General features: G+C 49.8%; 1 protein-coding gene across 1 annotated transcript in view; it reads right to left on the bottom strand.

Annotated features, from left to right (window-relative positions):
* The window catches only part of CREB3L2 (cAMP responsive element binding protein 3 like 2), a 140,063-nt gene extending 118,829 nt beyond the window's left edge, over window positions 1-21,234 (bottom strand). The window contains exon 1 of the mRNA XM_055119650.1: window positions 20,824-21,234. Coding sequence (XP_054975625.1) covers window positions 20,824-20,925 — 102 coding nt within the window. The 5' untranslated portion in view covers window positions 20,926-21,234. The remainder of the gene's footprint in view (window positions 1-20,823) is intronic.
* Window positions 21,235-22,225: the final 991 nt, after the last annotated feature.

The following is a 22,225-nucleotide window of genomic DNA, read 5'->3' on the forward strand; positions in this document are numbered from 1 at the left end:
TTTACTGGGGAAGGGGGTGATGGAGAAGCACGTGGTCCAAGTCCCCGCAGCGTCAGAAACGACAGACCCAAGGCTTGTCTACTCTGAGTCAGAAACGGGAGTATTAGGAAATGTCTTGAGTAAACAAGATTTTTTTTTTTTGGCTTATGAGTAAGTCCTTCTGTTTTTTTACACATTCTCCCAGAAAAAAAGTGTTTATTCCCCCTCTCAAAACAAAAAGGAGGTTAGTTTTAGTATCCAAACAGCTCAGCCTGTGGCCTGGGTGTGAGCGCGCATGCGCAGGGCGGGGGCTGGGCTGCTCGGGCAGGCTGGGGGGGCGGGGCAGGCTGGGGTGGGGGGCGGGGCAGGCTGCACAGCCAGCGCGGCTGGGGGCTCGTCCCTGTGCACAGGACGTACAGCGTGGCCACCGCTGCATACGGGCCACTTTGGAAGGATGCTCCACAGACCAGACCAGACACTGGCTCTCCACCTTGGGGCTTTGAGATGAGCATGAATTTTTTTTTTTTAAGTATTATGGAAAATCCACTTGTGTACTGCAACCCCATCTGCTAGGAAGCACCTCCGGGAGGTTCCCAAGCACCCGGCCCCAACTCCAGTACACACAGTTCAATAAGCACTGAGCACAGGCTTTAACAGACAGCAGGTCTGGGTTGACTCTCTGGCTCTGCAGTGCCTGGACAGCTCGAGAAATGCAGGGAAGGGGAGAGGAGGCGGATGCTGCGGACCCCCGAGCACCACCAGCAATGAGTCCTGAGCACTTGGTCAGGAGTAGCCCCCAATGTGACCCAAAAACCAACTAGCCAAAAAACCTGCCACTCCATGGGTTTCCAACCTACGCTGGATTGTCACTTAGGAACCCCATGGAACCTCCAAGGCTATGGACTGGATTATGTCACCCCCAAATTCATCCATGTATACCTGAGCCCATTCGTGTAAGAAATGGGGTTTTCTGGAAATGGGGTTCTTGGGAGAGATGGGACCATGAGGGTGGGTCCTCATGATGAGATTAGTGTCCTTAAAAAGAATCCTCCCTCCCTCCTTCCCTCCTTTTGTCTCTGTCTCTCTCTTTCTCTCTGTCTCTCTGTCTCTCTCTGTCTCTGTCTCCCTGTCTCTCTGTCTCTGTCTCTGTCTCTCTCTCTCTCTTTCTCACACACACACACACACACACACACACACACACTCACTCACTCACTCACTCACTCAAAAGACATTTTGGGCGCCCCAGCCCCCCGAAGGCGAGAAGCCAGCGTCTGTGCTTTGAGCCGGCCCACGGCACTCGCGTGCGGAGGTCCGGAGAGGGCACCCGGGTGCTCTCAGTTCCTCCTGCTCTGGGTCCACTGTGGAGCAGAAGAGCCTCGAAGGCACCTCATGCCTCAGGAGCCAGGATAGAGACGGCCCCTTCAACGCTCCAAAGCGCAAACTGGCCGGGCCCGGAAGGCGGGCTCTCGCCCCAGAGCCGCGGGGACAGACACATGGTCACACCGCAGTGCCCGGACAGCGCGAGAAATGCAGGGAAGGGGAGAGGAGGCGGATGCTGCGGATTCCCGGGGAAAGCCGGTACGGACCAGCCTTCCAGACATGTTTCCAGCTGTCTGGCCAGCCGAGCGCTGCCTTGGCACACGGCGAGGAAGCCAGCAACATGGTCAACTTTGGGCTGTTCTAAATGCCAGGCTGCAGGCCAGGGCAATTCGATGGCTCCAAGCAGGCAGAGCCGCTTCCCCTCCAGCCAGTGCTTTAACACTCCACTGCTCTCTGCACCGAAGAACAGACCTTCCCAAGGGCCGAGTAACTCCCTTCCGCCCCGGCTGCTCAGGGGTCCTGCGTCTGCGGCCACTCTGACTCAGCCCGGCCAGCCTGCAGGAGGCTGTGCGAAGGTCTGGCTCTCGCAGCTCAGACTGGGTCTTGGGAGGCTCTCGGGCTGGCTCCAAGAGGCCCCGTTCCAGACTCTGCACTCCACACGGCGGCCCGAGTGAGGCTGGCCCTACACGCCTCGCCCAGGTCCTCGCCCGTGAAAGGGATTTCTGCACCACCCATTCACCCGGGGACAGCGTCCCCGCCTGAGTGCCAGGAAGTACACGTGGGCTTTTCAGTGCGCTGAGCAGAGCAGATTGGAATCAGCGACTCCCTTATCTGTCACATGAAAGGGTGGTGCTCAGCTTTGCAAAAGTCCCCACGGGGACCAGAGAGATAGGACAGTGGGGAGGGTGCTCTCCTTGCACACGCAGAAAACCAGGTTTAATCCTTGCAGCACGTATGGTTCCCTGAGCCCCTCCAGGAGTGATCCCTGAGTACGGAGGCTGGAGTAAGTTCTGAGTGCTGGGTGCGGCCCCCCAAACAAACAAAACTCAATGAAAGTCCCCACCAGACCAACGGCCTGTGAACTTGGGGAAAATATTCTTTTGTAGTGTGGCGGACGCAGCTAGTGAGCCTTCCTGCCCAACTGAAACACTCCCGTTCCAGGTCTCTCTCACAAGCTACGGCCTGAGTGCAGGGATCGCCCCCTGCCTGCTTCTACCACTGTCTGCCACCAGTGGGGTCGACATCGGGTGGCGAGGCTGATGTTGGAGGTGAAACTGTCATCCTGCAAGAGAAATTAGGCCACGGCAAGGGGGATAATAGTTCATTCATTAAAGATGGAAAGCTAAAAGACTGCTGGCTCCGTGGAGCAATCATAAGCCCACTCCCAGAAGGCCTTGCTCAGGATTCTTGGCCAAAGGGCAGGTTCCCCCTGGTGAAATTACCGCACAGGTAAGTCACAGGAGGAGAGACTTAGAGGCCTATAGGCTTGCAATATTCTTCATTTTCTTTCTCATTTTCTTTTGCTAAAAGCAAATTTAGCTCACTTAAGAATTTCTCAAAAGGGCAATGAGAAAGAAAAATCTCCCTATCAGGACATTTTTTCCTTTGGGGTGGAAAATACCCGAGTAAACTTTTCAAAAGACAACATTTGCATTTCGAGACCCATCAAAGGAGGGCTGACTGCTCTCTGGACCGGCCACCTGTCTGTGGTAAGGAAGCGCCATCGAGGAAGGCTGGCCAGTCAACCTGTTCAAACTCCTCAGTCTTTTGAGCCCATATCTCCTTTCCTTCACCTCCACCCAACAATGATCAGCAAAGATTTTTGTTTCGAATTAAAATGTCTGAGTTCCAGAAGAGAAGGAGCATCAGACACAGGTTTCTAACAGCTCCTTCGCAAAGCCAGCCCGAAGCTGCTAGGGTGCTGTGACAAGACACTGGGGTGGGGGGTTCACTCCAGAAGTTCTGTGGACCCTTCTTTAGAGAGAAGGCGGGAGAGAAGCAGAGCACAGAGCCTGGAGCCCTTCTTCAGACCGCACGTTTGGAGGCGGCTCTCTCCTGAAGCACCCCGTCCTTCCACATGACTATTCTGGAAGGCTGAACTGCAGCTGCAGGGTCGGTCAGAAGGTGGGGCTGGGACTGCCAGGCTTTGCACTGCAGTTCGTCCTCAGCACTCAGGGTCAATCCTCTGGGAAGGCCCCCGGGACAGGCAGTGTCGCTGCAGGCAGAGGGTCCCTCTGCTTCTCCCTGGGGACGTGGTCCCGGGCTCACGAAGGCCACGCCAAGCTTCGCTGGCCTTCCCGTGCTCCACAGGGAGAATATTCCCAAGCCCCACCCTCCGTCCTGGAAAGGCTCCTGATCCTAGGAAAACAACGCGTGTGCAGCCCAGGCCCAGCAGGAGGTCTTAGGCATGTGCCACACCCCCCTGTGACTTAAGGAATAGGTCACACCTGCCACCACCATCACTCCCCTCCCCCCACCCCACAACCCCTGCAAACCTACAAAGATTTTCAGTTCTGTGGACGCAGGTGACTGAAACTGGAAGTGTGAATTCGGTCACGCAAATCAGTGCCAGGTCTTGAGCCTAAAAAAAGAGTCCAGGCAGGTAGGAACTGAAGAGACACTTCGCTCCCTAAATGTCTGCGCACAATTCGACCCCACCAGGGCCACGGTGCTTGGGAGGAATAAGCTTCCAGGTGGGAGGGAGGTAAGCTGTGGGGGTCCAACGGGAGGCGCAGGGACATCAGGGAAACACAATCTGGGAGAGCTGAACGATTCTAAGAGAATAAATCGTAAAAGTTGTCACCCCAAGGAAAAAAAAAATGTTACGAGGTGTGATCACATGCATAGTATCACAATGTGAGACGATGACAGCTAAACTTACCACGCTCATCACTCCCGCTGTAGACACAGTACTCATTACCCTTGAGCAAGGCGATGCATCAAGTACATCTCAGTAAAACTAAAATCCATCACTGACCACATCAGGGAATGCTTTATCCCATTTGCTCCCTTTTTGTTGTTGCTGTTTCTTTCTCTTTTTGTGGGCAGGGGACGCTGGGGATCAAACCCAGGGCCTCACATACAAGAAGCATGTACGCTACCACTGAGGAGCGTCCCTAGCCCCTACTTGGCCTTCAAGTCTCGAGTTCAGCTAGGGTTTTCTTCCTCTGCTGCCCTGAAATCACGGGAGTAGCTCAATCGGGGGGTGGGGGGGGTGCGGGGTCGAAACCTCAGACCTCCTGGGCAGTGGCCCCGACGAGGAACGGAGAGAAACTCTTCACTTCCATCGTGCCGCTCATTCTCTACCATGCCCTGTGACACGGGCCAGGACCCAGAGGTGCTCCAGGGATGTGGGCTGGAGGCGGAGCTCCTGCCCTGCAAGTATAACGCCACAAGTGCATCCCCAGCACCACCCAATGTGCCAAGTGCCATCCTGGCAGCAGGACTAAGTGTGCCATCCCTGGACCAAGTGAGCAACCCACATCCACACACCATCACACCCACAAAGAGAGGGGGAAGGGCTGGGCGGGGGAATAAAGGGACAGTTGGTGGACGAGGGTTCAATCCCTGGCACCCAAATGGTCTTGTGAGCCCCACCAGGAGTGATCCTTGAGGACAGAGCTAGGAGTAAGCCCTAAGCACTGGCACTGGCACTGTCATCCCGTTGCTCATCGATTTGTTCGAGCGGGCACCAGTAATGTCTCTCATTGTAAGACTTATTGTTACTGTTTTTGGTATATTCAATACACCATGGGTCACTTGCCAGGCTCTGCCGTGTGGGAGAGATACTTTCGGTAGCTCCGAGAGGGGCGGAAGAGTTGAACACAGGTCGGCCGCGTGAAAGGGAACGCCCTACCGCTGTGCTATCGATCAAGCCCTAAGCACTGCTGGGTGATATCAACACACACACACACACACACACACACACACACACACACACACACACAAAGAGGCGGGGGAGGGAGAGAAAAGGACAGGAAGGCAGCAGGAAGGCACCCAAGTAGGAACATCAGGGCCAGCCTGCATGCCCAGAGCCATTCACTCAGGACCTATGTCATCATGTCCCTGCGTGTTTGGGGGCTGTTCTGGTAGCCCCCAGGAAGCACACGCCATGGACAGGGAGCCAACAGAGATCCAGAGCTGTCGGCCTCAGCACTCACTGTCCAGCCGCTATGATCATCACCGTCTCGAAGACCCCATCCACAGAACTGGGAGGCGTGGAAGCGCTTGTCATGGGGACAGCGGAGAGGCTGGCGCTGCCTCCTGAGTCCCGGCCCTTCCACCACCCGTCTCCCTGGGGGCACTCAGCAGGCCACGGCACACTCACATCCCACCAGGGAAGCAGGAGGGCAGGGAAAAGGGCACTGAGGGAGCCATTGGCTCTAGCCACTCAACCATCCCACCTCTCGGCTGGATTTCCGTTTCTGCCAAAGAGCCTCAACTAACATCTCCAGGAAACACCGAGTCTCCGTCCTCGGGGTGGGGCTCGCTAGCACACACACGAGGGAAAACCCAAAGGGCTTCCTCGCTGCTCCTTTTCTGCCCCGGTTTCCCGGTTTCCTGGCATGCCGGGGACCTTCCAAGAAGGTGATGGCCTAGAACCCGGGTCCTCCCGTTCTCTCTCCAGCTGGGTTTGCTCGTGGCCGCCGAGGCCTCCTCAGTCCTCAGCCCCAGGCCTTCCAGCTGCTCCCAAATGTGGGTCACAGACTGTCGGAACGTGCTGGAAGGAAAACTGGCAAATCCAGAGCAGAACCAGAAAAACAGCTCCTGGCGATGCCCCAGAAAGGAGTTCCAACCCAGGGTAGAACGTTAACAGTCAGAGTCGCAAAGATGACTTTGGCGACTCAGGTGACAAACAAGAGAGTCTCCACCCCACCCCCTGCCCCCCCACTGCCCTCCCTCCCCTCCAAGGACAGCGTCGGATGCCCAGTGCGGAAGGGGGTGGGGAGAACACAGGAGATTTTCATTCCACTCCACTGAGATCCATGGTCTGAAGGACGTTTTCGGTCAAACAAAACCAAACCAGCAAACATCCTGCGCACACACATACATGTGAAGGTCTTCTGGGCCAATCTGGCTTCACAAAGGGAAGCTTGTCTGTGACTAATTAAAAAAGAAAAAAAAGTTAAAATGAAAAAACCTACCACAGGACACTCTAGTCTTGGAATCCACATTCCAAAAAGTTTCAAACAGAGGGTGCTGATGGCGAGGTAGGCTGCTTGGGGTGGGGGGAGGGGAGGAGTCGATGGGGGACCCTGGGTACACTCTGCCCTATCTGACTGCAAGCTGACTAAAGCTGTGCTTTAAAAAAATAAATAAATAAAAACTTTTTTTAAAAAAAGAATTCTTAAAAAAAAAAAAACCACATAGTTGTTTCAAACTGGAAAGACAGTTTCTAGTTGAAATCAGGTGATAAAAGGTGGAATTCCAGGCTGGGGAGAGTTCAAAGGGCTAGAGTGCATGCACGGCCTGCCGGAGGCCTCGGTGGAATCCCAGGGAACCCCACGATCTTGCCCGGCAGTGACCTCCAAGAAGAGACGCTGGAGCACCAAGCCAGGAGTAGCCTCTGAGCACTCCCGGAGGTGGCCCCCCAAACCAACCAATCCCCAAAGTCACTTTTTTTGCTGTCAGCTTAGAGACCATGAATTAGAGGAGCCTGGCGTTGTCTGGGCTGAAGGGGCTGCCGGAAGGAGGAAGAATCTCCTAAGTGCTATGTCCCCCTCAGGGACAGCCAGATGGGGACACCGCCCCCCCAGCCGAGGACAGAGCCAGCCCAGAATGCAGGGGGCTGGGACAGCTGCCGGCTGCCCAGCCAGAGGCCTCTTTGCAGGAACTGAAACCCAAGCTCTGCCGCTTAGCCCGGGTTTTCTTTGAAGTTTCATCCTTTATTTTCTAGAGCCTTCCACTGGAGAGCCCTCAGGCTCATGTTCTTATAACTGAACCTTTGTCCTCACCTGCCCCGTGAGTCCCACCAGGTGAGGACAATGAGAAATTATTTTTTAACTCAGCCACCCTTTTTAACCATTGTTGATGTCTCTGTGCTGAGAACCTTCTCTGGCCACCACAGATTCCTTCGGATATTTTCTCAGGGGGTGGGGGGCTGATAAAGAAAGGGAAAGGAGGGCCAGGCAGGGCTTTGCCCCTCCCAAGCACCCTGGGTGTGACTGAAAAAACAAAGACTGGGAAAGGCTCAAGCCTCTGGCCTTGGATAAACCCTCAGGCTTCTTCAGGTACAAAGAATTATGCAGGCAAGGTCAGACCCCCGCAGAGCCAGAAGTCAGGGGACTATCAGGGCACTTTAGAAAAGGAGGGGTTTGCAAACTCTCTGCAGACCTGAAGGGCATCTCCAGGGACAGAGGGACTCAAGCCCCAGACAAGGAAGCAAGGACACTTATGAAAGTACCCGGGCAACTGCGAAGGCTGCCCGAGTCAGGGCTGAAGAGAGATTTGAACGTATCTCCTACAAGAAAGCGGCAGTGGGGCTGGAGCGATAGCAAATGGTTGGGCGTTTGCCTTGCACGCAGCTGACCCAGGTTCAATTCCCAGCATCCCATATGGTCCCCTGAGCACCGCCAGGAGTAACTCCTGAGTGCAGAGCCAGGAGTAACCCCTGAGCATCGCTGGGTGTGACCCAAAAAAGAAAAAAAGAAAGCGGCAGTGCGGGCTATTTCACACACCTCGCCCTTGGACCAGGTCACTCTCCCTGGGGTCCTGGGATGGGATTTTCCTGCATTTTCTCCATAGTTCCCTGCTCTTTCTGCTTCCCATCTTCAGACGCCCCTAGCCTACCATTCCTTCCAGAATCATCCAGGGCTACATTTTCAGCCTTTTCTCATGCCTCATTCTGACCTTTCTGTCCCTGGCCTATCTCCTGTGGACTTCTAACTCGAGCTGACCTTGACACCCAAATCTCTGATTTTGACCTTCTCCCCTTAGAAGTCTGTAGAAACTCCAGATCTGAGTTCCCACATTCCATGGAGGGTGTCTGTCCTGAATATTCACCCAGAAATCAGAACTGCTATTTTCAAAACTGAGCTTTTTATTACAGGGGTGGGGGGTGGGGGGAGGGTCGGGGCCATACCTGGCTGTGCTCAGGGCTTTGTCTTGACTCTGCTCTGAAATCGCTCGATGGTGCTCAGGGGACATAAGTGGTGCTGGCTGGAGAGTCAAATCAGCGAGGCTGCGTTCAAGGCATCTTAAGCCCTGTACCATCTCCAGTCCAGAACTTATTATTTATCACCTTCTCCATCTAACTCATTCCTCTTTCAAATATTGGACTTTCACATCAACGGCAACACCAAAAACTCACTGGACGCCCCATAGCACGTGCGTACGCATGCGCATGGGCACCACCCCATCCCTCGCCCCGAAGTTCCTACATTTCTCTCTCATTCCCCAGGGTCACCGTGTCCGAAAATCTGGTTCCAGGGACCCCAATTCATGTGCTTCTTCCCCTCCAGTTCAGCTCTTAGGGTTCTTCTCCGTGGATGAAAGAGTCCATGTCCTGCCATCACTTCTTCCTCCAACCCGTCCTTCATAACACTAGGTCTTCCTCTCAAAAGCACGTCTTACTTCCACTGAACTCCTACTGCCCCATGTGAGGCAAAATATGCAAAATTGTTGTGATCTTCCTGCACCGTCCAAACCTTTCCATGGCACGCTCTCACTTTTCCAACTGCTACATCAAATGACTTGAGATTCTCAGGCCCTCCCGTGATAGTTTATACATTCTTGCCCTGTATCTGCTATTCCCACTGCCTGAAGAACTCCTACTTAAGCTTCAGGAACCACTGCTAAGAAACCCTGCCCTGTGAAGCCCTCCTCACCTTCTCATCCCTATTCACACTTGTTATTCCACTTGCAGTGCTCCAGAAATATTTTACATGGCACTAAAGCAAAAATAAAGCAAAATGTCGACCTAGTATTTTACAGCTGTATTTAATTACTTATGTTTGTGTCTCCTTTCCAACTCTACCCATGATCAAGAACGTATATCTTGCTTTCTAGAACATGCAGGGTTAAAGAAGTACTTCATAAAGTTCCTCCAAGTGGAGGAGGGGTCAGCTGTAAGCAATATTTCCCCAGGATGCACAGGCAGGAAGTTAGGGGAAGGAAGGAGTTAATGGCTGAACTTTTAAAACTCCACGATTGAAAACCAGGGATTGAAATTTCTGTTTAACACAGGCCAGCAAGAAAACCATTTCATCACAAATCTTAATTTCCTCCAAGCTTTCTAAAAACATTGCCCTATCAGTTTGAATCCTGCAGGCTCTTTCTCAGCCAAAAGGAATTTCCCTTTAAACATTTTTCTATTCAGACATTTCTAAGATATGAAATGTTGAAAAACCAGGATTTTCCACTCAGACAACCAGGAAACTGTTTGTGCATTTTTTTCCCCCAGACTCCTTTTATTTGCCAAGAAGTCTGAAGAGGGTCCTCCCCCGCCCCCTCCCCTGCACATATATCTTCTTTATTGAAAAAAAGTTTCCTACCACTGTGCCTCTCTATTTTTCCATTCCTTACATTGTCTGTTTTTTTTTTCTCAAATAGTGTTTTAAGTCAGAAAACAGAGGCCACAAAATGCACCTTCACACATTCCAATTGAGTTAGCCAAATGAATCTTCCTGCTACTGTTTCAAGTCACCCATTCATTTTAAGAGTAGAGATTAAGATTTTTTTTTTCAAAGGGAAGGAACATGGAGCTCAGTCAGAACTGTGGAGTTTAAGGAACCTTGAGGCCACATGAGACAAAAGCCATATTTCACTGTTGGATAAACTGTAAGCCTAGGATGTACGGTAGCTCACACTACCCTAAACTCACCATGTGCATGCTTTATGCTCCAAAGAAAATCTCTCTTCCAAAGGCCACCACCCTTAATACTTCTAATAAGAAGCAGCAGAGAAATTCAAATGGCTCACAGGAACCCACCTCAACACTTTTAAAATAGCCAATGCCTCTAATGACATCAGCGAAGTCTGGATAAATAAATTACGCCAGAATAGAGTAATTTGAAAGGCAGGCAATGTAATACCAGGCTGCTATAACTAAGCAGGACAACAGCCAGAGAGAAATAAACGGTACATGATCTAAGAAGTTATGCCTGACTTTCTCACCAAACTTTCCTACGGTCTCCAGAAAAACAGACACACTCTCACAGTACATTTCTAAAGGGTTCCTAAATCAAACAATAAGCAACAAACCAATCAAGATACAGTCTGAAATCACTGGGAGACTCTGGAAACAAATGTGTCTCAATAATGCCCTGTGAACTTATCAAGGGTTTATACTTACAAGAAAGCTGACTCGATGAACATTCCCGGAGATAAATAAGGAGCAGTGATAAGGGGGATCAAAGTGTTCCCACTCAGAGCAAGATTCAAGGGTTACCCAGCCAGAGCTGTTCTACAGGAAATGACCCAGAAAGATCTCTAGCCACATTCCCACAGCCCATCAACAGAAGAAGAACAGATTGCAAGATCTGAAAACCAAGTATTAACACTGACAGGGGAACCCAGAAACATGTAGAGGTAGACCAGAAGGCCACACAGCAAACGCTTATACAAGAAAGTCAGTGAAGGAAGAAAAATTAAGACAGAGTGTAGGAAGCCAAAGCAGGGAAGAGCTCCAAGATGATGACCATGGCATCAGGAATGTCTTAACACTTCCCTCAAGCCTAGTAAGAAAAGAAAAGCAATTATATTTAATGGTTATGGAGACATCTGAAGACCTTCCGGTAAAATGGGGATTAGATGATATGAGTAAGCAGAAAGCAAGGAAATGAAGGTCCCTCCTAGGAGAGAAGGCCTGGCAAGTAAGCAAGAGAGAGGAAAAGTGAGCAAGAAGGGACACTAAGATCTGGCAAGCATGAGTTCAAGGCAGACACCTGTGTTTAGAGCAGAAGGTAGAAATTGGAGAGAAGAGAAAATGAAGATGTGAGAGGAAGAATAATTACAGGTCCACTCTTCTTTTTGCATGATGTCACACTCCTGAAGTCAGGACAACTCTTCCTCGGAGGAAAGACTTTTAGCTTAGGAGAGAAGAAAGGAGAGCTCAGCTACAGCAGGCCAGAGGGTGACCCGTGAAAGTCACTGAAGCCCACGGTCACAGAACTTGTGGCCCTCAAAACAAAAGTTGTCTGCCCCCAAAGCTGGCTCAGAACTGTGTGACTCTGCCTTCACCTTACCCTAAGGACTCGGGGACCCTATACAAGGGAGTGATACCTCATGACCCAATGGTACCTCACTCCACTTTCATATGAAATTCTTAGATTTGCAGAAGCATTCACAAGAATACAGAATACTACAAAACACTAACAAAAGCAGCCAAGACCAGAGTTTATCCTTTCTCCAAGACTGCCTCAGTTCTACTTTATGGTGCCTTGAGCAGGTATTACAAGATACTCTGAGCATCTTGTGCTTGATGTACCATCATGGGAGGTATAGAAAAGGCAGCCATGGGTCTGGTCCTCAAGGAGCCTCTGTGAAGACTGAGCAAAGTTCTCTCCTGCTTTCAGCAGCAGAGACCCCATAAATAAAAAAGGTCACCACTTCCTATGTGCCTTGGGGAGAAACTATGCAGTTCAAATTGGGGGAAACGAAAGTAACTTAAAACTTTCCTTGGGAGAGCTGGGGAACAGTCAGGGCAAAGGGAAAGGGAGGGGTAAATTCGAGAGTGACCCAAAGATGATGCATCTAATTGCTGACATTCAATCTTGACTCTCAAAGGACATAAAACATGACAGCACTCTCTCATTCAAAAGATAGCTCACAACACTCAAATTCCCTGGAGCCACAGGCAGACAACTCTACCAAATGCCCAGTCAAGACCAAGGGCCATTTGCTCCTGAGACTGTCAACCAACAGGTGAAACCCAGGCTGAGACGGGCAGTTCAAGCTGTAACCAAGTCCAGGTGACCGTATCAAGATTTGAATGGCCCAATGCAACACGAAAACAGCTTCTTTGGAGACGTCACTCTGTTTTCTTACTTGTTGACTTGACGTTATATTGCTCTCTAACAGAACAAGTCGTTCTTGTCTTCTATGAGGAGTCTGAGTACAGGCTCAGCTAATAACTTCCTGCCCTCATATTTGTGCCTGAGAGAGAGAAAGATTTCAGATAATACTGTTAATTCTACAATCTCTAGTTAGTGAGCTCGGACACAACCGCAGGGGCCCTTCACAAGGGCCTTATGTATCTCTAAGAGGTTATTTCCTGTCTCTGTGGGTCTTTCTTCACTAGCTGTTGTTACACAGCTAAAGAATATTCTTAGAGCTTTCTGAGTTCTTGGTATGATCTTTTGCTCTCAAAGCTAATTATTGTAGCACTATAGCACTGTAGTCCTGTTGTTCATCGATTTGCTTGAGCGGGCACCAGTAATGTCTCCATTGTGAGACTTGTTGTTACTGTTTTTGGCATACAGAAAACGCCACGGGTAGCTTGCCAGGCTCTGCCCTGTGGCGAGATACTCTCGGTAGCTTGCTAGGATCTCCGAGAGGGAAGGAGGATTCGAACCCGAACCCGGGTCGGCTGCATGCAAGGCCCTACCCGCTGTGCCACCGCTCCAGTCCAATTATTGTAGATTTAAATATTTTTCCATTTGCCATGTCAGTTCTCCAAAAAACAAAAGTCACTGGTTAAATAGACTATTTCACAGAGGGGCACTGCAAATGGGTCTACTGATTGGACTTCCATTATCTTCTCCATCCCTAGAAGATGACATATACCCTCTTCCAGCCGCTGGTTTATTAATGTTCCTGGGATCCAATCCTTGCCAATAAAGTTAAGGAGAAATCAGCTGGCGGACTTCACAAAAACAAACATTTCCTCTATTCTTCAAAGGGACCCAAGGAAGACACAATCTCTCGTTGATCTCTGGATGTCATTATTTTGAGCTGAACCCCTAGCTCTGAGCTGCTTCAGGCTGCCGCCGACCTGACGATGAAACCTACCCTTGGGTGTAGAGCATCACGGTCCATGTTGACACTAAGGACTGGTTGAACGGGCCAAACAAAAGGTGAGACTCGGGAACTCTTGAAACAAAATATATGAATTATTACTGTATAAAATATCAAAATCAATTTCAGTTCCCCACAGCTGGAGGCACTGAAGTTTGAGTTTGAGTCAATTATGACTCGAGGAATAAGACCTCATTTCTCGTGCAAGAGCAGCTAACTTCCTTGTCGCAGCTCTGCCTCTGCAGACATCGGCCGGGGCTCCTTTGGGAATGAGGGCAAAGACAAAACTCAGTGCTGTCCTCTCCATGGCCAGGACTGGCTCCCAGCCCACCTTCTCTAACCCTGTGAACACCATGAGTACCATTTCAGAGGCAATACTATGCCAGGCCTAAGCTTTTTCGCCAAGTGGGGATATTTCAAAGGAGAAGGGGGTCATCATAGGTGAAACATATAAACCGGGGGAGGAAGCAAAGCACAAAACCAGGAGGTCAACCAGTAGGACAAAGGGACCATCAAAACAAAGCAAGGCATCTTTGAAGATGACTGGTTAAAAAAACTTTGGTACAGCTACACAATGGAATACTATGCAGCTGTTAGAAAAGATGAAGTCATGAATTTTGCATATAAGTGGATCAACATGGAAAGTATCGTGCTAAGCGAAATGAGTCAGAAAGAGAGAGACAGACATAGAAAGATTGCGCTCATGTGTGGAATATAAAATAACAGAGTAGGAGACTAACACCCAAGAATAGTAGAAATAAGTACCAGGAGATTGGCTCCATGGCTCGGAAGCTGGCCTCACATGCTGGGGGAAAAGGCAGTTCAGATATAGAAGGGAACATAAAGTAAGCTCTGGTTGGAGGACCCGCTCAGGAGGGGAGATGCGTGCTGAAAGTAGACTATAGATTGAACACGATGGCCACTCAATACCCCTATTGCGGACCACAACACCCAAAAGGAGAGAGAGAGAGAACAAAAGGGAATGCCCTGCCACAGAGGTGGGGGAGGGGGGATGGGATTTGGAAGTGGGAGGGATACTGGGTTCACTGTGGTGGAGAATGGACACTGGTGGAGGAAGGGGTGCTCAAACATTGTATGAGGGAAACTCAAGTATGAAAATGTGTAAATCTGTTATTGTACCCTCATGGTGACTCACTAATTAATAAAAAAAAAAATTTTTTAAAAAGGAAGCAAGGCTTGAAAGGGGCTGAGAAGCGTGGCTTAGATCATAGATGAATCAATGATGAAAAGGATGCCCCAGGAATAAGAGGCATGTGTAGAACAGGGCGAGTGTGGAGCAAGGGCTCCCCCCACTTCCTAAATATTCTTCCTCCTCTCCCCATCCCTAGGCTGGTCCTTTTGGGATTTACCCGGTTATCCTAAAGTATTCATTATTTATAAGTGCCCACTTAGGGCTCTTAGGTTGGGCTTGACTAATATTTGAATTTCTTTTATAAAATTACCCCTTCTTTTTTACTGTGAGAAGCGGAGTTAGAAAGAGAGCACAGTTACAGTGAAGGCGGGGGCTCCAGAAATGGGGCGCTGTCACCACTCCTCAACACAGTTCAGTGTTGTAAGCCGCCCAGACCCAAGCAATCACCTGCCAAATTAGACCAGAGGGGAACAGTCCTCCGGAGAGAGGGGAAAACATGTACCTTTATGCAAATTTTGGTAATCGGAAGATGAGGAATGAGAGTCTCAAGATAGGAAGACCCAGGTTCTTCCCTAAGTTCTGGCCAACAGTCAATAATAAAGGAAGTAAGCAACCCAAAATCTTCGGTCTCCTCTTGAGGCCAGAGCAGTAGACACTGTCCTTTAGGGAGGAAGAGGGACGCAGCCCTGGTGAGATCAGCCAGCTCTGCTCCGACAATCAGGAGTAGATATGGAAGCCACTGGCCTGCCCGCGGGTGTCAGGCTGGTTGACCAGTTCTTCGCTGCGAACTTACCACATTGAGATCAGCCTTTTCATTTTATAGAACCAAGATTTCTGTGGTGTAAAACTTAATCATTTTATAGTAACTGAACATATATGTGAACTTAGCATTTAAAACCATCAGGACTGCAGTCACTCAGGAAGATTTTGTAGTCCTCATTGCAGACACTTTTGAAGAGATAAAACCATCGCAAAAGTTTCTAAGATCCTTGTTTTCCAGTTTGTCAAACTTTTCAGACAAGAGGGAGTTAGCAATTATCACTGAGCTCCTCATATACAAGTCTTCACTTTGAAGTAAACATGAAGAATGTTACATTTTTCATTAAAAATAATTTTCCACCAAGTACTCCTATTTCCATAATTCTTCTACAGGACCGACACGGACTCAGCATGTCTTAGTTTTACTAGGTCCCCAGATCCTTCTCTGTCCCTCAAGGAAATTCAGACTGGCATTAAGACCAGCTTTGTATGGATCTCTAATTTGCAATTTTCATTTTTGTTTTTGGGTCATACCCAGCAATGCTCTCTAGTTACTCCTGGCAGTGCTCGGGGGCCACATGGGATGCTGGGATCAAACCCAGGTTGGCCACATGCAAGGCAAATGCCCTATCGTCTGTAATATAGCTCTGACCCCTTTAAGTTGTGGTTTTTAATCTTCTAAATATACCCAGAGAATAAAAATCTGAACAATATGAAAGGGAGATTGTATAAATAACTCTTCTTCCATTGCTTGACCGCCAAGGCTTCCAAATCCCCTTGCCAGAAACAATTGTTCATTCCTTGAGCTACTGCATAGTCTGGACAGTTATATGCACATAGATAAAATTCATAGGCCATTTCCTCTTTAAATTGTATAATCTCACAGTGAAGTCCCAGGAATGTAATTGGCCCAGATCTTATAGAAACACAGGATGTATATTAAAAATGCCCAACAAGCCAGAGAGACATTACAGGGGTGAAGACACTGACCCGCCATGCAGCCAACCCGTTAGATTTACAGCTCCACGTATAGTCTCAGCACTGCCAGAAGTGACCCCTGAGCACTGCTGGGTGTGGCTCAAAGTCCCCCCCCCCCAGCTCAATAGTTAAATTAACAAGTAGATATGTCCAACATCCAGGCTGATTTGGGGGAATGAACAGGATTGATCACCATGACATGAAGCCATCCAGAGCCATAGTTTTTCATTTTCAAACCTACCATTTTTCTTCAACCCACCTCGAGCCTACAGCAGCTTTCAAAAAGTTCAACTCACTAGCTTAAAATATTTCATTATCTGTATGGGAACTTGTTGGTTGTTTTGTTTTTTTTTTTAAGTTTCAAGAGAAAATCCAAAGCTGTAATAATTGCAGGTCTAACCAGCAAGTCCACCTTTGGCCAATCTCTGTCCTCATTTGTTTTGTGACTCTGAACCAAAAATTCTTCCTAAGCATCTAAATGACAGAGGCAAGGCTCTGGCGGCTCACGGGAGGCACCCAGGGATATTACAACCCCAGCCTCGGGCAAGTTGAACCTCTTCTGTTCTTAAAATCAGGGAGGTGACAGGTTTGCTGAAGCAGCAGGAGCAGCCATGCGTGTGGGAACTAGATCCCAATTTCAGACAAATATAGCCATCCTGCTGGGCAGGCTGGAGGCTGCAGCTAAACGCTAGCTCCCTCTGCACTCAGCCCTGTCTGATTCTCTGGACACCCTCTCCATCCTCTGCCTTGGTCTCTTCTTTTTAAATACAGATCCTCCATTCAGACAGCATCGTGGCCAGAACTTGGATTTTGCATGCAGGCAGATCAGCCAAATCCTGGGTTTTTATTATTGTCATAATCTTCACCTACTTGCTTCAACTTACTAAACCCTGATTTTCTTACGTGTAAAATGAAAATAATAAAAATGGTGCCTGCATTGGGCCATAGTGCAATTTTGTTTTGTTTTGTTTTTTTTCTTTGTTTTTTAGGCTGGACTCACCTGTGCTCGGGGTTTACTCCTGGCTCTGAGCTGGTTAGGGGACCAAGGATTAAACCCAGGTTGGACACGTGCCAGGCAAGTGTCCCTACCCACTGTACTACCTCTTCGGCCCCAGCAGTGCAATTTTGGTAAATGCGAAACACAACGCTCTCAGCAGGAAGAGCCACATCGCCAGTGTAGTCCTGGTTCAGAACTTAAGGGCTGCAAAGTGGTGAGAGAGAGAGCACAGAAGCAAACGTGGGGCTGGCAGGGCTGCACAGATGTGCCCGGGTGAGGAGTAGACCCACTTACATGGACTTTCACCAGACAAGAGTGACTACACACCTCTCCCTTTTCCTAACTTTTTTTTTTTGCATGTTTTTTTTTCTTTTTGGGTCACACCCAGCAATACACAGGGGGTTGCTCCTGGCTCATGCACTCAGGAAGTACTCCTGGCGGTGCTTGGGGGACCATATGGGATGCTGGGAATCGAACTAGGGTTGGCCGCATGCAAGGCAAATGCCCTACCCGCTGTGCTATTGCTCCAGCCCCCTCCCTTTTCCTAACTTAATCTTTATTTTACCTGCCCTTCAGGCTTTCCAAGCACACGGCTAATCCATAAACTTGGAACCATCACCAGGTTCTTCCTACCCCAGGCACTGTATCTCACCAGTAACCTGCATTTAAAAAGAAAATGACTGGCCAGAGAGGGACCATCTAAACCCAACCATAATGTCACAGGCTCAGGCTGGCCACATGCCTGCCTTGGGGGTTTTTGCTCTGGTTTATCCTGCTGAACTAATGTCTCTGCCTCCTTTTTACCTTTCTTCAGGTTAATTTTTTAAAAATGATTCTTCTTTTAAAATGATTCTTTTTTAAAATGATTCTACCAAAGTGATAGTACAGAGGGTAGGGCGTTTGCCTTGCATGCCGTCAACCCCAATTCAATCCCGGGCATCCCATATGGTCCCCCAAGCACCACCAGGAGTAATTCCTGAGTGCAGAGTCAGGAGTAACCCCTGAGCATCACTGTGTGTGACCCAGAGAGAAAAATTATTATTATTTTGGGAAAGAGAGGTGGTGGGTGGGCCACACCCAGAGGTGCTCAGACACTATTCCTGGCTCTGTGAACTAGAGTAATTCCCTGGTGGGGCTTGGGGGACCATAGATGGTGCCTGGGATTCAAAACACGGTAGGCCACATGTAAGACAAGTGCCTTACCTCCTGTACTATCTCTCCAGTCCCTGACCCACTTTTTATGGGAGGTTTATTCTGATCACTAGATTCAATATTATATTCTGTCCTCCTTTCTTCCTGTTATCTCCCTCTCCTTCCTTGCCTTGTTCTACGTTCATTTACCCAAATCACTTAAAAACGTTATTATGTTTATTATTTGTTTCTCTCCCCAACACACACACTACAAAGTATGTTTCTCAAATTCAAGAATTTATTTCTGCTTTTATTGATGGATATGTCCCAAGTGTTTAACACAGCTCTTAACTGAAAGAAAAGTTAGTTTTTGAATGAATGCATAATCAGATCATCCTTTTCCTACCCAGAAATCAGACCTTCCCACACCGTCGAACAAAAGGCGGTGATCATCAATTCTGCAACTGGATATCCAGCAGACTTCAAGAAACAGATGGGAAAGTTTTCAAATCTTCACCACACTCCCCTCTGCTTCCAAAGAATATAATCAGTCATCCGTGCGGCTAAATCCAAGACCTCATTCCACACAAACTAATATACACAGTTTGTGGGTAATAACCTGCAGCCTTTATGTCAGTGGGGTTGCCCAGAAAGGTCACAAACATGGTTTTTCACAAGTAAAATTCAAAAAACAAAAATAACCATACATCACTGCTTCATGCCAAAGAGAGAAAGAAGAGTCCTACTGGCTACACCCTTAAGCCAGGTATAAAGCTGTGCATTAGATACAGTTCATCCAGGCTGTTCCCTATCCCTCCCCTCCCCCATCTGTCTGTCTGTCTGTCTGTCTGTCTGTCTGTCTCTCTCTCTCTCTCTCTCTCTCTCTCTCTCTCTCTCTCTCTCTCTCTCTCACACACACACACACACACACACACACACACATCACAGGGGCCACAAAAGCAAACGTGGACACCTGTTCTGAACCCAGACAGCCAGCTGAGAGACAACCCCAAAGCTACGGCATTTTGACTGCCGGGTGAGGCATTTTCACCATGAAAGACTGGTCGGGTGCCTTGACAGCGCAGAAGGGGTAAGGTGCTTGCCTTGCCTGATGCCTACCCCAGTTCCATCCCCAGCACTGCCGGAAATGACCTCTGAGCACAGAGTCAGGAGTAGCTTCTGAACACTAGTGGCTATACCCCTTCCACGGACCCCCTCCACATCCTACCCCCCACCCCACTGGGTCTCTTTTAGAATGATATAGAGAACTACACCTCTGCAAATGGTTAAACCTAGTTGGAGTCCGGAACAGCTGGACTCCCCAGTTATCTGCAGACACTCCAGGGTCAATGTGTTCCAAAGACTGATGACAGGAAGCACATCTGGGTTCCCAGCCGGGAGCAGCCCACGTGGTCTCCTCGGGAAGGCTGGGAGCGGAGCTTGGCAGGTTACCCTCAGCATCTGGCTTTTGCCCCGGCGTGAACTGCCACTCCCTCTCAGCCCTGCAACTCCTCGTTTTCTGGGGGTTCTGTTGTTGTTGTTTAAAAACAAGTCATTTCCAGCCACCACAAATGCTCTGGTGGAAATCACAGGGATATCCATCTCTTTTCCCAAAATAACGTCAGTCAGAGGCAAAGGCCAAAGAGGTGGAGCCTGCAGGCTGTTTTGTCAAAGTTTCAAATATCCTGGCTCTGACCCCATGAAAAGAATCATCAGGGGGAACAGCCCAACCTCGAGTTTTCTCTAGAAGACAGTGGTGGCTGCCTGATCCTGATCCTGATCTCCTCCTCCTCCTCCTCCTCCTCCTCCTCCTCCTCCTCCTCCTCCTCCTCCTCCTCTCTAATTACAAACTTCTGCACTTACAGGAAAGAAACAAAGAACCGTCAGTGCTCAGTGCTGTAAACCAAATCTCATTTTGCCAAGGTAATACCAAAGCAATCGAAGGCAAACCTCCAACAGGAAAATGTATGTTCCTCTGGGGCAGAAGCCCCGTCAAGAACCGGGACCAGTCCCCCCCACACCCAACCCCCGCCCCCACCATCACCATCCCACCCCGACTTCTCCAAAGCACTCTCTGAAATAGGCAGCCAGCCTCACATTTTCCATACTCCTCTGGCTCTTTCCTCTGAAGAGGGAGGAAGCGGATTCCTTGGCCCTCAAACAATCTTCCTTTAAGGAGAAGGGGCCTTTTCAGCTCCCCGTGCAGAAAGACGGGCTCAAGGAAAGAGCAAGCTCAACAGAAGCAAGCATTATCTCCACAGCACCCCCTTCTCGGGGCTTACAGGACTCGGGGGGTGCAGGGGACGCCACCACGGAGGGGAAAAGCCACCCCCCCCCCGGGAAGAAAGGTATACTTTGTTGCTAAGAGTATCAGGTGTCACGACTTCTGCAGGGAGTTTCACCCCGCCAGCGGCGCACCTCGGGGCAAGCCACACCTCCCGCCCGCTGCAGCGGTTCCCCGGGAGCCAGCCCGGTCCCCGGCCCCCAGCTGTTCCTATGGTGACAGCTCGTCCCTGGCAAGCCTCCCTCGCCCGGCCCGCCGAGTCCTCACCGTGGGGTAGGCGAGAGCCTCGGAGTCCCCAGGCTCTGACAGCTCGCTCAGCTTGCGGTCCCACTGCAGGACGCTCTGCTCCCCGCTCTCCAGCACCTCCATAGCGGTCCGGGCGCGCCGGGGGCCGAGGCTGCGGGGGAGGGGCAGAGCCGCCCGGGAAGCCTGGGCTGGGCTGCGTGTGCGTGTCGCTTGTGCACTTGGAAGGAGAGAAGGATCACTCCTCGGCCCGCGCCACCACCGCCCGGGGATCCCGTCCGCGCTCCTCCGAGGGCCAAGCGCCGGGCGCGGGTGGCAGGGGTTAAGTCAGAGCAGGGAGTGCCTCGAAAGTAAAGGCAGCTCGGCTTTCATTCCCCACCCCCACCCCCCAAAATAAAAGAAGAAGAAGAAGAAGATCGCTTCGCAGCTAAGTTCACTTTCCACTACAACGCCAGACACAAACTTTGAGACTCTCCTGCGCTCCTGGGATCCGCTCCCGGATCCAACTACGGCTCCACCTCCCCCCAAAGACAGTGTCCAATCGGAGCTTCCCATGGACTATCGTACCCAATAAAAAGTCTAGTTTTCCGCCATGACCCGCCTCCAAAGGCAGGGGGAGCCCGCGGGAGTCTCCGCCCAGTCTGTGGAATGTAGGCGGGGAGCGCTTTGACGTCACCGAGGACCGCCTCCTGCCCGAAAGCGGCCGGCAGCCGGCTGTCTGTGGCAGAGGACCAATGAAATGCGCGGATCCCAGAGTGAAGGACTGGGGATGGAGCCAATGAAAACTGAGCACTTGGGCAGGCTAGCCAATTAAATAACGACAAGAATACATTTTATAAAAGAAGGCGGGTGCGCTTCTGCTTGCGAATCCAGACAATTTAGGGAGCGCTTGTAGCTGAAAAACTTTCGGTGCGAAGGAAATTTGTATGCTGCCCTAAATATGTTTAAGTAATTTAGGTCACTTGAGTCGTATTTTATTTAAAAAGACTTGCCTATGATACCAATGCAATTTCCTATCACACGTGAATTTGTATTAGCACAGTTCTTGCGAATTTGTCAGTTTATTCGCCAGATTTTCGCCCTCTCTCGTTGGTGTTCTCCTGATAAATTTAGGGCTTCACTTAATCTTTTTTTTTTCCCCATTCACTCTACAGACAATAGACAAGAGAGGCGTCCTGAGCTAAAGATTCACAGAGCATTTATCTCGGAGGTGTCAGGCATTTATCTCAGAGGTGTCAGGCATACGCATAAAAAAGGCATGAATGTAATTTCGGAAAGTGATTACCTGCAATAAGGAAAAATAAAAGCAGATGAAGAGGATGGGCGAAGACAGTGCTATTTTAGATGGCAGAGTGCCAAGCTCTTCTGAGTGAGTGTCATCTGAACACAGACCTGAATCATATGAGGTTTGGGGCGGAGCGAGCGG

This window comes from Sorex araneus, chromosome 1 (genome assembly GCF_027595985.1).
Source record: "Sorex araneus isolate mSorAra2 chromosome 1, mSorAra2.pri, whole genome shotgun sequence".
Taxonomy (NCBI): domain Eukaryota; kingdom Metazoa; phylum Chordata; class Mammalia; order Eulipotyphla; family Soricidae; genus Sorex; species Sorex araneus.